At 53.2% G+C, this 15,259-nt stretch overlaps 1 gene segment (V, D, J or C); it reads left to right on the forward strand.

Moving 5' to 3' along the window:
• Positions 1-672: 672 nt before the first annotated feature.
• LOC120380822 lies at positions 673-14,536 on the forward strand. The segment is given in 4 exon segments: positions 673-754; positions 1,232-1,255; positions 1,357-1,379; positions 14,231-14,536. Coding segments are annotated over 4 exon segments (435 nt in total).
• The last annotated feature ends 723 nt before the right edge of the window (positions 14,537-15,259 follow it).

A 15,259-nucleotide genomic window follows, 5' to 3' on the forward strand; every position in this document is an offset into this window, starting at 1 on the left:
CCAGAGCCAGTGAAGGACCCCACTCCAGGGGTCCCAAAAAGCTCTGGTGGGGGCCCCTGCGGGGCCGGGGAAAATTGTCCCACTTGCCCTCCCTGTGGGCGGCCCTGCATGTGAATGTGCTACAGCCCCCACGCATCCCCCTCCGCAATATGTAAAGCACAGGAATGTTGGCACCTCCTAAAAAAAAACTCGAAACAAACAAACAATACAACAAAAACCCTCAGCCCCTCCCCACAGACAAACTCCAGGATCCGGTTTAGGAATTACACTTCGGCTCGACCCACCCGAGACCCACTCCTGAACCGGCCCATCGCTGTTATCCCCATCCTACCCAGGCACTGCACCGGCCGGCCTCTAAGCTGCAAATTCCCACCATCAGCCCGAACCCCGAGAAGCCGGGCAATGAGGAGCCGCGGGTGAAGAATCCCCCCAGGCTTTTCTAACCCCCCACCCCCGACATTCTCCGCTGTCAGTGACACTCGCTGGCCCTCCCCCACCCCCAGACATTCTGCCCTCAGCACATTCACCGCCCTGGCGCTGCGCATCCAGCTCTGAACTCTGGCCTGAGACTTTCCTCCGAGCACTTCTCCCATCTCCAGCGACCATCTGCAGCACCGCCCTGCTCCGTGCACTAGGCGCTCCTGCTGCGGACCCAGCCCCCGGTCACTGCGCATGTCCGTGGAGCGGGCCCCTGCTGGGAAAGGGAAGGGGCCACTTTACCCCAGCGCCGCGGGGAATCTTCGCCCTCCAGCGGGTGTCCCCCAAACCAGTGAAAACCTCGGACCTGACCCCATCACTGACCCCACAGAGCCACCGGCCCAGGGTGCACGGGGAGTGGGGGCTTCCGAGCGGAATTTCCCTCCAGCTCTTAGTTGACTAGAATAGATTTCACAGGGGGCCCCAAATCCCCGGGTAAAGAATTCCGGTTATTCAAGGGAGCTGTTAGTTTCTCCCATGTACAACAGCGTAAGGAGCGTCTGACCCCGCTCTGAGCCAGCGTGCTAGCAGTTTGCATCTCTGAGGAGAGGAGTTTGTGTCCCTTATAATGAGCGGGATATGCAAAGGGGAGGGGGCGGGGGGGCACCTTCCTCTTTAAATCTGTCCCTCTCTCTGCCCATGCTGCACCCGGAGAGACAATCTGCAGCCCCTGGGTCTGTGCAGTGACCAGCCAGTCCCCTGAGAACTTTCCTCTGCAGCACCAGGGAAAATGTGACGCTTTGGCTCCATTTAGTTTTCATTGTAGCAGCTTTGGAAGGTATTTTTCTCTCTCTCTCCCTCTGTTGCACTGGAGACGCAGAGGAATGTTTGAGTATTTGGAACTAGCATTGATATGACTATTCATGTCTTTATTGCCAGGTGTCCGGTCCCAGGTGCAGCTGGTGGAGTCCGGAGGGGATGTGAAAAAGCCTGGAGACTCTCTCTGCCTCTCCTGCAAAGCCTCCGGGTTCACCTTCAGCAACCACAGCATGCACTGGGTCCGCCAGGCTCCCGGGAAGAGGCTGGAGTGGGTGGCTGAGGTCAGCAAACCGACCAGATCAAGCCAATGGTACGCTCCGGCGGTACAAGGGCGATTCACCATTTCCCGCGACAACTCCGTCAACACGGTGTATCTGCAAATGACCGGCCTGAAGCCCGAGGACACCGCCCGGTATCACTGTGCCAGACACACAGTGCGGGGAAGTGAATTTAGAGTCGGGCAAAAACCTACCGCTGTAGATTGAAAACAACGTATTCAGCCCTTGGGGGCGGTCGAGAGCTGTAAACCGCAATTACTTCAATAACGAGAAACTAGACCAAGGAAGAAATCAATTACACTGATGCTGTTTTCTTTCTGTCCGTTAATTTCGCAGAAAACTGAACAATATTTAGATATTTACATCCAGAGAATGAAACATTTTTCAGGGGCGCTCCAGCTCCCTTCCCTGTCCCTCAAACAGCCTGCTCTGCAAGAACCTCACCTGCGGTATCCTGGCACAGGCACTGCCCGCTTTGACGAGACCACCGCTGGGGGCACATTGAAGAGGAGTGACCAGACTTCCGCCGTGCTTAACCCTTATCTCAGGGCCTGATGTGCAGCTCCATGTTCCGAAAGAAAAATCACAAGGAAATGGGGAATGTGCGTTTCGTTTTCAGTCTCAGAGAACCCAACTAAACTGATTGAAACCAATAGGCCCGTTATACTTAAGCAAACAAACAGTATTTTACATTAACAGTGTGTGACACTGTTCACTTTGAGACGCTACAAATTATCACACGGCAGCCCGTACACATAGTCTGTAATGGTCGAGCTACCTCACCTTTCTTCGTCTCTCTATTGACCACCTTCTGTCTGCTCCTCCCCCTCCTCCTCCTCCTTCTTGTATTATTATTAATTATTATTATTCGACTCTCATTTGCACAATATCTGAACACCTCACACCCCGAATACATTTTATTCTCACAACACCCTCCTTGAGAGGTAGCGAAGTATCATTATCCACCATGTTGCAGGTGGTGAAACTGAGGCAGGGAGTGATTAAATGGTTTGCCCAAACAGGCAGCGTGCCAGAGTGAGGGCAGGAATTCTGCTCTTTCCATTTCCAGTTCAGTGGTTTAACCACAGTGTTATCGTTCATCTCTGGCTTTCGCGGGATGAGAGGCAGGCTCCTGTCACAAATTGTGACCTGGAAAGACAAGTGTCATAAACACAGAGCTACGGGTAGCATAAAATCCCTCCTTTACCTGTAAGGGGTTAGGAAGCTCAGATAACCTGGCTGGCACCGGACAAAAGGACCAATAAGGGGAGAAGATACCTTCAAATCTGTGGGGGAAGGTTTTTGTTTGGGTCGTTGTTGTTCTCTCCGGGGACAAAGAGAGAGAGACCAAGCAAGTAATCCAGCTCCTGCTGAATGATACGTCTAAACGTACAAACATAGTAAGTAATAGCAAGGAAATGCATTAGCCCAGGGTTTCTCAAACAGGGGTCACCGCTTGTGTAGGGAAAGCCCCTGGCTGGCTGGCCGGTGTGTTTACCTGCCCCGACCACAGGTCTGGCTCCCACTGGCCGCAGATCGCTGCTCCGGGCCAATGGGAGCTGCTGGAAGCAGTGGCCAGTAACTCCCTTGGTCCATGCTGCTTCCAGCAGCTCCCATTGGCCCGGAGCAGCGATCGGCGGGACCTGCGGACGGGCCGGTAAACACACCTGCCCGGCTCACCAGGGGCTTTCCCTGCACAAGCGGCGACCCCTGTGTGAGAAACCCTGCCTTAGGGTACCTTTTGTTTTAGCTTGTGAATGTTCCCTGTGCTAAGCGGGAGGTTTATCCCTGTTTTTGTAACTTTAAAGGTTTGACCAGAGGGGAATCCGCTGTTTTGACTCTGACTGCCCTGTAAAATTACCTTCCATCCTGATTTCACAGAGGTGCTTCTTTTACTTTTTCTTTATAATAAAGTTCTGCTGTTATGAACCTGATTGGTTTTTAGTGTCCTAGAAACCCAAGGGCTGGTCGGTGCTCACCTTGGTTACTCTCAAGCCTCGCCAGGAAAGGGGGTGAAGGAGTTTGGGGAATATTTGGGGGAAACAGAAACTCCAAGTGGTCCTTTTCTTGAATCTTCCTCTAACTCACTTGGTGGTAGCAGCCCTACTCATCCAAGGACAAGGAAGGATTTGTGCCTTGGGGAAGTTTTTAACCTAAGATGGTAGAAAAAAGCTTAGGGGGGGGTCTTTCATGCGGGTCCCCATCTGTACCCCAGAGTTCAGAGTGGGGAGAGAACCCTGACAACAGGAGATTTATACGGATATCAGTGATATCCAGACTTATCATAAATCATCACAACCTGTATTTGAAAGGGATGTTAAACTGGGTGCTTCAGGGTTTAAGCCAGTCTCCCTATTGGAAATCAGGATGAGATCTGATGTGGAAGGCAGGTTACCTCACATCTGCCCACTGCAGAGTTTCTTACACTTTCCTCTGAACCATCTGTTGCGGGTCTTTGTCAGAGAGATGATATTGGACTAGATGGAACTTGGGTCTGACTCCACCTGGCCATGACAATGGTCCTCTGTACATATGCACCGTGGCTGATTCTCTGCCGATGGAGACAAGCTGAGATTTCAATCCTGGAGCACAGCTGAATTCTCCCCCTTTGTGTCTGGGGACATGTCCCCTTTCAGCCCGAGCCTCCCTCTGTCACCCCTTTTATCCTCTCTGAGTGAAACCCGCATGCAAATCCCGGTTCCTGTTTAAATACAACCCCCCGGTTCTAGGAGCCGCAGTCCCGCTCCGGCACTGAACTGCCCATTCCTGCCGGCTGGGCGCATTTTTGTCCTTGATTGCAAATAATGGCGTTTCTGGTGCTTTTCCTTTCCCTGCTGGCTGCCCCGGGATGTAAGTCACTGCGGCAGGGGAAGGTCAATGCACCGCGATGGGGGATGATTCGGGTAATTGATGCGATGTTTTCCTTTCCCCTCAGGTGTCCTGTCCCAAGTGCAGCTGGTCCAGTCCGGCCCAGGCGTGGTGAAGCCCGGAGAGACCCTCGCACTGACCTGCTCTATCACCGGTGACTCGGTCACTAGTAATTACTGGGAATGGGTCCGACAGGCTCCCGGGAAAGGGCTGGAGTGGGTGGGACAGATCGACTGGAGCAGTTCCAACTGGCGCATATACTACGGCCCGTCTTTCCAGAGCCGCGCAACCCTCAGTGCAGATTCCTCCAAGAACCAGTTCTCCCTGGAGCTCCGCTCGCTGACAGCTGCAGACACCGCCACCTATTACTGCGCCAGGAGAGACACAGTGACACAGAGCAGAGCGGGACTGGCACAAAAAGGGGAAGCGGATTCTGAACAGCGAGACCAAGTTCACTAGTGTCCCCCGAACGAGTCAATAGAAAAACAAAGACTGGGCTGCGGAGAACATGGGCAGGTGAAGGGAAACGACTTTTACAGACAAAATGAAGTGGCGCCGGCAGCATTGCCTGGTGGACAGCGCAGTGCACTGGGCCTCAGGACACCTGGGTTCTCTTCTGCCACTGACCTTCTGGGTGAGTTTTGACAGGTCATTTTCCTGCTCTGTGCCTCTGTTTCCCATCCTACTCTGTGTCTGTTTAGACTGAGATCTTTGGAGCGGGGAGTCTCCCTAACTGTATGTTTGGGACTTCTAGATACCTACTAGAGAACCAGTCATTAGTACTAATAACAATTACATTGTTTATTTCAAAGACTCGGGCTCATTCATATCTTCTTTTCTTGCTGACAAAATATCTAGCAGATGAGATAATATCGTCTTACGTCACTGTCCCCTTTCTGCCTACCTAGCTCATGCTGATGTATCTTGTCCTAGGCTGAGATTGGGGCTCTTTGCGGGAGGGACCATCTTTGCAACCTGTTTTCTTACAGCCCCTAGTGTTGACTGGTTTTAGGATGGTTGGAGACCAGTCGAGCAATTCGTCTCCCTACCTGCCTCTATCATCGAGGTTTAAGATTGCCCAGAATAAAACCCAACAAGAGAGTGCAGGAGTAAAACGTTTATTAGACTAACAACAGTTCAATGAGGTAAGTAAACGGGATATGCTACAGAGGACTCCCAAACACTGATAAGTAAAGTAAATCTGCAAAAGTGACACTATAACTATACTGCCTGTGACCCTAACGGTTTACTCCCGCCCCAAGACGGGTCCCAGGTAAGGGGTATGGTCCCTACCATATCTTGCTGTCAGGGGTGGCTTTAGGTATTTTGCTGCCCCAAGCACGGCAGGCAGGCTGCCTTCGGCGGCTTGCCTGCGGGAGGTCCCCGGTCCTGCAGATTCGGCGGCAGCCTGCGGGAGGTCTGCCAAAGCCAGGGGACTAGCGGACCCTCCGCAGGCTGCCGCCCTCGTGGGGACCCACAGAGCGCCCCCCACAGCTTGCTGCCCCAAGCACGCGCTTGGCGTGCTGGTGCTTGGAGCCGTCCCTGATTGGAAAACGTCACTTTTCAACTCCGTACTTCCCCCAACTGCTCTTACGTGCATAGAAACTGCAGGTGCCCTTTGACTCACCAGTTCTCCCTGGAACTTTTGGGGGAAAATAACTGGTGAATATTTTCAAAAGAAAATTACATCTCGACTGAGCTTCCACTCACCTGGAAACCAACGACTTTGAGATGAAGCCCAAATTAAGATCTGCCTCTTCCCTTTGAGCCATAGATAAAGACATTGGTAAACATTATTATTTTTAATATCAGTCTCCCTGCGTGAGCTTGAGCAACTCAGAGCCAGATTTTAAAAGGTATTTAATTTCCAAAGAAGGACATTGGCATCTAATGACATTTTGAAGATGCCTAAACTACTAAATTCCATTGAAATCAGCAGGGGTTAGAGGTCTGGACACTTTTGTAGATTCCACTAGGTGCCTTATTCCATTTTAGGGCACCGAAGTACCTTTTAAAATCTCCCTCTTTGTGCCTGGGTCCCTGCTTCGTAGAAAGTACATTTTGTTACATCACTGGAGTGTTGTGAGGTTAAATACATAAATCTGGTGAGGTGCTGAGATGCTATGGTCCTGGGTGCTCCCAGAAGTAGGCAAGACAGGCTGATGGAAAATATGACTATAGATATTTGTGGCATTATAGTTACCAGAGTGTCAGAGCCGATGCTTAATGAAGCCAAAGAAAAGATTCCCACTGAGTTCAATGAGTTTTGGGTCAGGCCTAGAGCAAGAGAAAAGAGTTGTCCATTTTCTCTGAACCCCACGAAAAGAAAACGAGATGGCTCGGGAGGGAGTTTGTCTCTTATAAGGAGAGGGATATGCAAATAGGTGACTGTTCCCTGTGTAGTAAGAGGAGGCCCTGTCACGGACTCACAGATCGTGTCCACTCTTGGCCCCGTGTGGTCGACGGGGGGTGCCCCTTTCAGTGTGACAGCCCTTCTCAGGGGTCCACTCTCTCTCGGGGTCAGGCCCCTCCACCTCCTGGAGCCGCACCTCTCTGAGCCTTAGCACGTCTGTCTCTCGCCGTGGGCCCCTCAGGGAGTCCACGCGCTTGTACCTTGCTACGTAGAAGGGGTGCACCTCAATACGTCACGAATGATGTGTAACTTGTTTGTACCTGTGTATAAGAATGCATCGCTGGGGCGGTGTCTTTGTCCAGCCCAGCGGGCAGTGGAAAGTCCCACCACTGACTGAGTTGAGTCCATTGCCAGGGGGTACATATGTACTGGCTAGCTGCACCTTAGCAGCACCTTGGACTTCATTTGCCCGGGAGCTGGAGACTGTGTTTCTCTTCGACAATAAACCCGGCCGACGTGCCTTCGTACCGTACTAGAGTCTGTGGTCATTGGGGGTTCTCTCGGGGTTTGCTGTGTCAGCGATCTGCACAGAGCTGGGGTAGCACACAGAGGGAACACACGCACGCAGCTGATTGATATCAACATTGAACAGAGCAGAGCACCACACCTGTTTAAATCTGTCTCTGTCCCAGAAGCACCTGGAAAGACAAACTGCAGCCCCCTGGGTCTGTGCAGTTACCAGCCACTCCACTGAGGACTTTCCCCTCCAACACCAGGGAAAATGAGACTTTGGCTCCATTTACTTTTCCTTGGGGCGGATCTGGAAGGTATTTTCTCCCTATACATGCACTGGGGAAGGGGGCAACAATTCCTGGTTTTCTGCAATGATCTAAAAATGCGGGTTCACTGTCTCCGGCGATTATATGGACTGGGTCAGACAGGAGCCGGGAAAGGGGCTGGATTGGTTGGTCAGCTACTGGAAACCAGGGCAGAGCAAGTATTATTCTCCCACCATCCAGGGGCGATTCACAGCCTCCAAGGACAGCTCCAACTTCTACCTGTAAATGACCGGCCTGAAGCCCGAGGACACCGCTGTGTATTACCGTGTGATAGACACAGTGTGGGGAAGCCGACCTGGGCTCAGACAAAAACTTCATCCTGCAGAGACTGAGGAAGGGATTTCCTGGGGGTGGCGCTTTCGCTCCATAGCAATGAGAAGAGAGAGAGACAAAGTATTTCCCCTTAAGGAGATCTCACACAACTGCCAGGGGAGAGAGAGGTTCTGCTGACTACATCTGCCCCTGGGGAGTGCAGGGAGCAGACACCCAGTGGCTATTTTAGAGAAAGAGCAGGTGCATCCGCCCTCACTCTGCGATGCTCCCACTGACTCACCAGGGCTTTCTGGTCAGCCACTCTCCAGTGCAAGGCTGCCTCCTTTTCCCATTGAAGGGAGAAGCTGAGCCCCGAGGGAAGGTCCGTGGCAAGGCTGAGCCCTGAATGAAGATGATTGACTGAAAGGGAGGGGTCACTAATCTAGAGGTGACCTGCCCCTCAGCCCATGGATAATTCTCTGTGGGTGAAATTCACCCCGTGTGGAGGCCTTACACACAGGGGCGGCTCCAGGCAGCAGCGCAGCAAGTGTGTGCCTGGGGCGACAAGCCACAGGGGGCAGCGTGCTGGTTGCTGTGAGGGCGGGAGTTAGGCGGCCTTCAGTGGCTTGCCTGCAAGAGTTCCACTGGTCCCACGGTTTTGGCGGCAATTCGGTGGGGGGTAAGCCAAAAACTCAGGATGGGCAGATCACCCCCAGAAACACTGCCAAATCTGCATGACCCCAGACCGCCGGCAGGCGTGCCACTGAAGGCTGCCTGACTGCCGGGTTTGGGGCGGCAAAAAACATAGAGCCGCCCCTGCTTACACAAGGGCCTCTGCCTGTACTGTGTCCCGCCAGCCAGAGGAATCTCTTCACACCACGCAGCAGTATAGAAGTGCACAATCCTGATTCCGCTGCCTTCCCCCTTCTGTTGACACTGAAGCCTGTGCCAGGTGGGTGGGATATGGGCAGGGCCGGTGCAACCCATTAGGTGACCTAGGTGGTTGCCTAGGGCTCTACAATTTGGGGGCAGTGACCACCAGGGCCGCCCAGAGGGGGGGGCAAGAGGGGCAATTTGCCCCAGGCCCCGAGCCCCACAGGGGCCCCCACCAGAGTTTTTGGGGCCCCTGGAGCGGGGTCCGTTACTCGCTCCGGGGGGGCCCGCAAACTCTTGCGTGGCCGGGCGCAGGAGCTTCTTCTGCTCCCGGTCTTCCCCTGGCGGGGGGTCCTTCCGCTCGGGGGCGGAAGGACCCCTCGCTGGCAAATTACCGCCAAAGACGGAGCTGGACCCGCCGCCGAAGCGCAGCCCGGTCTTCGGCGGTAATTCGGCGGTGGAGGGCCCTTCCCTTCCGGGACCCGCCGCCGAAGTGCCCCGAAGACCCGCGGCGGGGACCCCCGCCGCCCAAGACCGGGCTGCACTTCGGCACCGGGTCCCGCTTCGGCGGTAATTCGGCGGTGGGGGGGGGGCCCGCCGCGGGTCTTCCAGGCACTTCGGCAGATGGTGGAATGGAAGGGCCCCCCACCGCCAAAGACCCCAGGCCCCCGGAATCCTCTGGGCGGCCCTGGTGACCACGGCGGTATTTCAGAGGCAGGACCTTCTGCCGCCTCTGTGGGGGCGCGGCATTTTGGGGTGAGACCTTCCACCGCCTAGGGCGGCAGAAAAGCTGGCAACGCTCCTGGATATGGGCCTTGTAACAGGGCCCCCTGCCCACCCCTCTTCCTGGGGCCCTCTGTGGCCCCAGTAAAGCACAGGGAGGTTCTCTTTGTGCAGCACCCCTGGCTTTATTTACACAAGTTCTCCCACCACCAGTGATACTAATTACAGAGCTTGCAGGCCTGACAATCTCCTCTCCTTCCCAGAGTCTGCCCTCAGCCTGGAGACTGACCTTCCCCTGGCCACTCCCCTTCTTCTGGCTGCCAGCCCAGGGCCGCACAGAGGATTCCAGGGGCCTTTGGCAGTGGGGGGCCCCCACTTCGGTGGTAATTCGGCAGCGGGGGGTCCTTCCACTCCGGAACCCGCCACCGAAGGGCCCCGAAGACCTGCGGTGGGGACCCCCCACCGCCAAATTACCGCCAAAGCGGGACCCGCCACTGAAGTGCAACCCGGTCTTCCGCAGTAATTTGGCAGTGGGGAGGTCCCCGCCATGGGTCTTTGGGGCCCTTCTGCGGCGTGTCCCAGAACGGAAGGACCCCCTGCCGCCGAATTACTGCCAAAGACCAGGCTGCACTTCGGCAGCGGGTCCCACTTCGGCAGTAATTCGGAGGCAGAGGGTCCTTCCACCCCAGATCGGAAGGACCCCCCGGCGCTGAAGACGCGGAGCGGAAGAAGCTCTGGGGACCCAGGCCCCATGAGAGTTTTCCAGAGCCTCTGGAGTGAGTGAAGGACCCTGCTCCAGGGCCCACAAAAAACACTCGTGAGGGCCCCTGCAGGGCCTGGGGCAAATTTCCCCACTTGCCCCCCCTATGGGCAGCCCTGTGCCAGCCAGCCTTTATAGCCCTTGAACCCTCAGGCCCACAGGTGCAGCCAGTTCTAACGGCCAGGCACCAGACTTCTCCCCAGCCCCAATCTATTTCCTCTGATTGGGGCTGGCTGAGCAGGGGCTAATTCGGTGCCTTTGCACCAGCACCCTGCTACAGTCCTGTTCTCATGCACACTGCTACGGTGCCTCATGCACCTTAAGTACGGGGGCATTTTAGTGTCCCTCTCCTAGCTCTGACTTCAGCCAATGTGCAGAGCGGGGAGAGAATTCCATGTGCGCCAGGTGAGCAGAGACACAGCAAGAATAACATGACTGATGAGTGTTCCCAGAGCACAAACAACCGACATCTTCAACCGGAGCCATCGGGACCAACCCTAGAGAGACAGAAAAGCAGCACCATTGCGTAAAAAATTCCTTTAATCCAGAAGAAGGGGCCGAAATGGACACCAGTCTTATTTATCATGTCTCTGCTTCTCAGCAAAAGGGGGACATTTTGATGACATACAGACACTTCTTAACTGCCCAAAGGCCTTTTGTTTTCAATGGGTACAGAGTGCTTAACTGCCCTGGGTGCTTTCAAATATGCCATAGAAAAATAAATTATTTCAATATCATAAAAGCAAATGAATCATCCTTTGTTCTCTCACCTAATAAATGTAACATCTGTGTCCAATATTTTCCTAAATGATCGTCAGGCCCCGTGTTGGGGACCCATATTGCTGCACCTCTCTGGAGGTGCTGACCACCCAACTTCTCAAAATCAAGCCCCTCTAAGTTGCCTCAAAGTGGCAAAGAAAAACCCAGGGACACTAAATCACTAGTCCTTTGTAAACAGTTTATCCTGTGTGCACGGTAGGAAAACTGGTGTTGAAATGACACAGGCCCCAATATTGTAAGGATGATCTATGAATTGACCAGGGCTTTGATTAAGTATCAGGCACCGTGTGAAAGATACATCACACAGTCCTTGCTAGACGCTTTAGTGCATCACTCTCCTCCATGAGCTCGCGGCTGGGAACTGGAGCCCATTCACAGATGGATTGATCAGACCCTTAGGAAAAGGGGACGATGATGCAGCTGGGGCTACTCACTGCCCCTGCTTTAAACCCCACGTTCCCCAGCCCTTGCAGGTCTTGAACGGAGAAGCTGCAGCCTTGTGGGTTCAAGCAGTGAAGTGCAGTAGTTAGAATCACAGAATCATAGAACAGGAAGGGACGTTGAGAGGTCATCTAGTCCCATCCCCTGCATTCATGGCAGGACTAAGGATTATCTAGATCAGGGGTTGCCAAACTTTTTGGCCCGAGAGCCAAATTGGGGTTGCAAAATTGTATGGAGGGCCAGGTAGCGAAGGCTGTGCCTCCCCAAACAGTCTGGACTCTGACCCCTCCCATTTCCTGCCCCCTGACTGCCCCCCTCAGAATCACTGACCCATCTAACCCCCCCTTCTCCTTGTCCCCTAACTGCCCCCTCCCAGGACCCCTGCCCCTAACTGCCCCAGGGGACCCCACCATCTATCCAACCCCCTGCTCCCCGTCCCCTGACTGCTCTGACCCCTATCCACACCCCTGCCCCCTGACAGGCCCCCCAGAACTCTCACGCTTATCCAACCCCCTGTCTCCCTTCTCCGACTGCCCCCCAGAACCTCTGCCCTATCCAGCTGCCCCTTGCTCCCTGTCCCCTCACTGCCCCCCGGGACGCCGCACCCCTTATCCAACCCCCCGGCCCTGGCCTCCTTACCATGCTGCTCAGATAGGCTGATCAGATAGCAAGTACGAAAAATCGGGACAGGTGGTGGTGGTGGTGGTGGTGGGATAATAGGTGCCTATATAAAGAAAAGCCCCAAATATCGGGACTGTCCCTATAAAATCAGAACATCTGGTCACCCTACACTCAGAGCAGCATTTCTGACAGCCGCGCCACCCGGCCAGAGTCAGACACGATGCTGCTCTGCTCGGCAGGAGCACACAGCCCCACCGCCCAGAGCGCAGCCCACGCAGCGGCGTGGCGGTGGGGGAAGGGGGAACAGTGGGGAGGGGTCGGGGGTTAGCCTCCCTGGCCAGGAGCTCAGGCCCATGGGCTGTAGTTTGCCCACCTCTGATCTAGACCATCCCTGACAGGTGTTTGTCCAACCTGCTCTTAAAAATCCCCAATAATGGAGATTCCACAACCTCCCTAGGGAATTTATTCCAGTGCTTAACCACCCTGGCAGTTAGAGAGTTTTTTCTAATGTTTAACCTAAACCGCCCTTGCTTCAATTTAAGCCCATTTCTTCTTGTCCTATCCTCAGAGATTAAGAAGAACAATTTTTTCTCTCTCCTCCTTATAACAATCTTTTATGTACTTAAAAACTGTTATCATGTCTCCCCTCAGTCTTCTTTTCTCCGGAGTAAACATACTCAATTTTTTCAATCTTCCCTCAGAGGTCATGTTTTCTAGACCTTTAACTACTTTTGTTGCTCTTCTCTGGACTTTCTCCCATTTGACCACATCTTTCCTGAAATGTGGTGCCCAGAACAGGACACAATACTCCAGTTGAGGCCTAATCAGTGCAGAATAGAGCAGAAGTATTACTGCTCATGTCTTGCTTACAAGACTCCTGCTAATACATGATGTTTGCTTTTTTTGCAACAGCCCTACACTGTTGACTCATATTTAGCCTGTGATCCACTATGACCCCCAGATCCCTTTCCTCAGTGCTCCTTCCTAGGCAGTCATTTCCCATTTTGTATGTTTGCAACTGATCCTTCCTTCCTAAGTGGAGCACTTTGCATTTGCCCTTATTGAATTCCATCCTATTTCTTCAGACTATTTCTCCAGTTTGTCCAGATCATTTTGAATTTTATTCCTATCCTCCAAAGGATTTGCAACCCCTCCCAGCTTGGTATGGTCTGCAAACTTTATAAGTGTCTTCTTTATGCCGTTATCGAAATCATTCATGAAGATATTGAGCAGAACCAGACTCAAAACCAATCCCTGCTCTGTGCCCTTCCAGCATGACTGTGAACCACTCCCTGGGAATGGTTTTCCAACCGTTATTCACCCACTTTGTAGTAGCTCCATCCAGGTTGTATTTCCTAGTTTGTTTATGAGAAGGTCATGTGATGACATACCCTTTCCCCAGATACACAAACCAGGGCTCATCAGATTAAACCAATAGGCTGCAGCATTAATACAAACAAGAGAAAATTATTTTTCATACAACACACAATTCACCAGGGAAACTCATTGCCACGAGATGTTGTTTTGGCCCAAAGTATAACTGGCCTCAAAGAAGAACGAGATAAATTCCTAGTGAATCAATGACTATGAGCCAAGAGGGTCAGGGCCCAACCCCGAGCACGAGGGACCCTAAATCTCTCAATGCCGGAAGCGGGGAGTGGAAGATTCCAAATGTCGCTGTTCTGTACATTCTCCCTGAAGTTCTGGTGGGGCCACTGACAGAGACAGGATAGGAGACTGGGTTTGAACCACTAGGGCAGATCTCTCTCTCTCTCTCTCTCTCTCTCTCTCTCTCTCTCTCCCCTTATTTCTCTAGCAACGCGTCTTGCCCCTTGCCGTGGGTCCCCAGGCAGGGAGTGTGATCGCTGGGGAAGGAGTTGCTGTCCCTTATAAGCAGAGGGATATGCAAATGAGGGTGACAGTGTCCGGTTTAAATCCGTCTCTCTCTGTCCCCAGGCTGCACAAGCCGAGACAGTCCGCAGCCCCCTGTCTCTGTGCAGTTACCAGCCAGTCCCCTGAGAACTTTCCCCTCCAACATCAGGGAAAATGAGACTTTGGCTCCATCTAATTTTCATTGTAGCGGCTTTCGAAGGTATTTTTTCCCGTAATTTCTTTATAGATAGAGGGGAATATTGTGTTCTTCCCAAACAATATTGATACGATTCTTAATGTTACTTTATTCCCAGGTGTCCGGTCCCAGGCGCTGGTGGAGTCCGGAGGGGATGTGAAAAAGCCCGGAGACTCTCTCCGCCTCTCCTGCAAAGCCTCCGGGTTCACCTTCAGCAGCTACAGCATGAGCTGGGTCCGGCAGGCTCCTGGGAAGGGGCTGGAGTGGGTCTCAGCTATTAGGGGCAGCGGGGTTACTATCTACTACTCCGACGCAGTGAAAGGCCGATTCACCACCTCCAGAGACAACTCCAACAACCTGCTGTATCTGCAACTGACCGGCCTGAAGCCCGAGGACACCGCCCGCTATTACTGTGCGAGACACAGTGAGAGGAAGCTGGGCTGAGCTCAGACAAAAACCTGCCGTGGCGGTTACCAGAGAAAGTCCCAGCTGGTTTGATGCTGAAAGGCCATGCGCTGGGAGCTCACAGGAGACAGTAATTTCCTCCCTTTGAAATGGGGGAAATGAACCCAGCTGGTCAGTCAGATCTAGATCCACAGGAGGCGGCGATACCGGGAACGGGGTGTCCCGCACTGGGCGCGGTGGGGATTCACTCGGTCCCAGATATTCTATTACAGACACTGATACGGGTGAAAAGAAAGTTTTATCTGCCAAAAAAAGTCTTAAATTCCCCACGTTCACCTCTCCGTACCAGTGTGAGGATAGAAAGCAGGAGAGGTGAAAACACAAACCCTGGCAGCTATAAAAGGACCTAAGGGAGCTGCTCAAATCCCCATTGGTCAATGCCAGAGAGCTGGGTAGTGTCTGTTTATAGATTTATTCGACTCTCTGCCCTGTACATTGTCTCACGTCTATTAGACTCATCAATGAACTGGTCTCCAGCCAGTCTGAGAGCGTAGTACCACGGCGCATTATCTGTCTATTTAAATTCCATTCCCAAATATCCATCGACCTATCTATCTCCCCACACACTATCTATCCTCATTCACACCCATCACTCTCCGGGTGACAGACACTTACCCGGTTTCACAGTACGGCGTCTGCCACCGTCAGGAAGACAAGTGCATTTCGGGGCTGATCCAATTCCCATTGCAATCGAGTCTGAAA

The sequence above is a fragment of the Mauremys reevesii genome, linkage group 13 (genome assembly GCF_016161935.1).
Source record: "Mauremys reevesii isolate NIE-2019 linkage group 13, ASM1616193v1, whole genome shotgun sequence".
In the NCBI taxonomy this organism is placed as follows: Eukaryota; Metazoa; Chordata; order Testudines; family Geoemydidae; genus Mauremys; species Mauremys reevesii.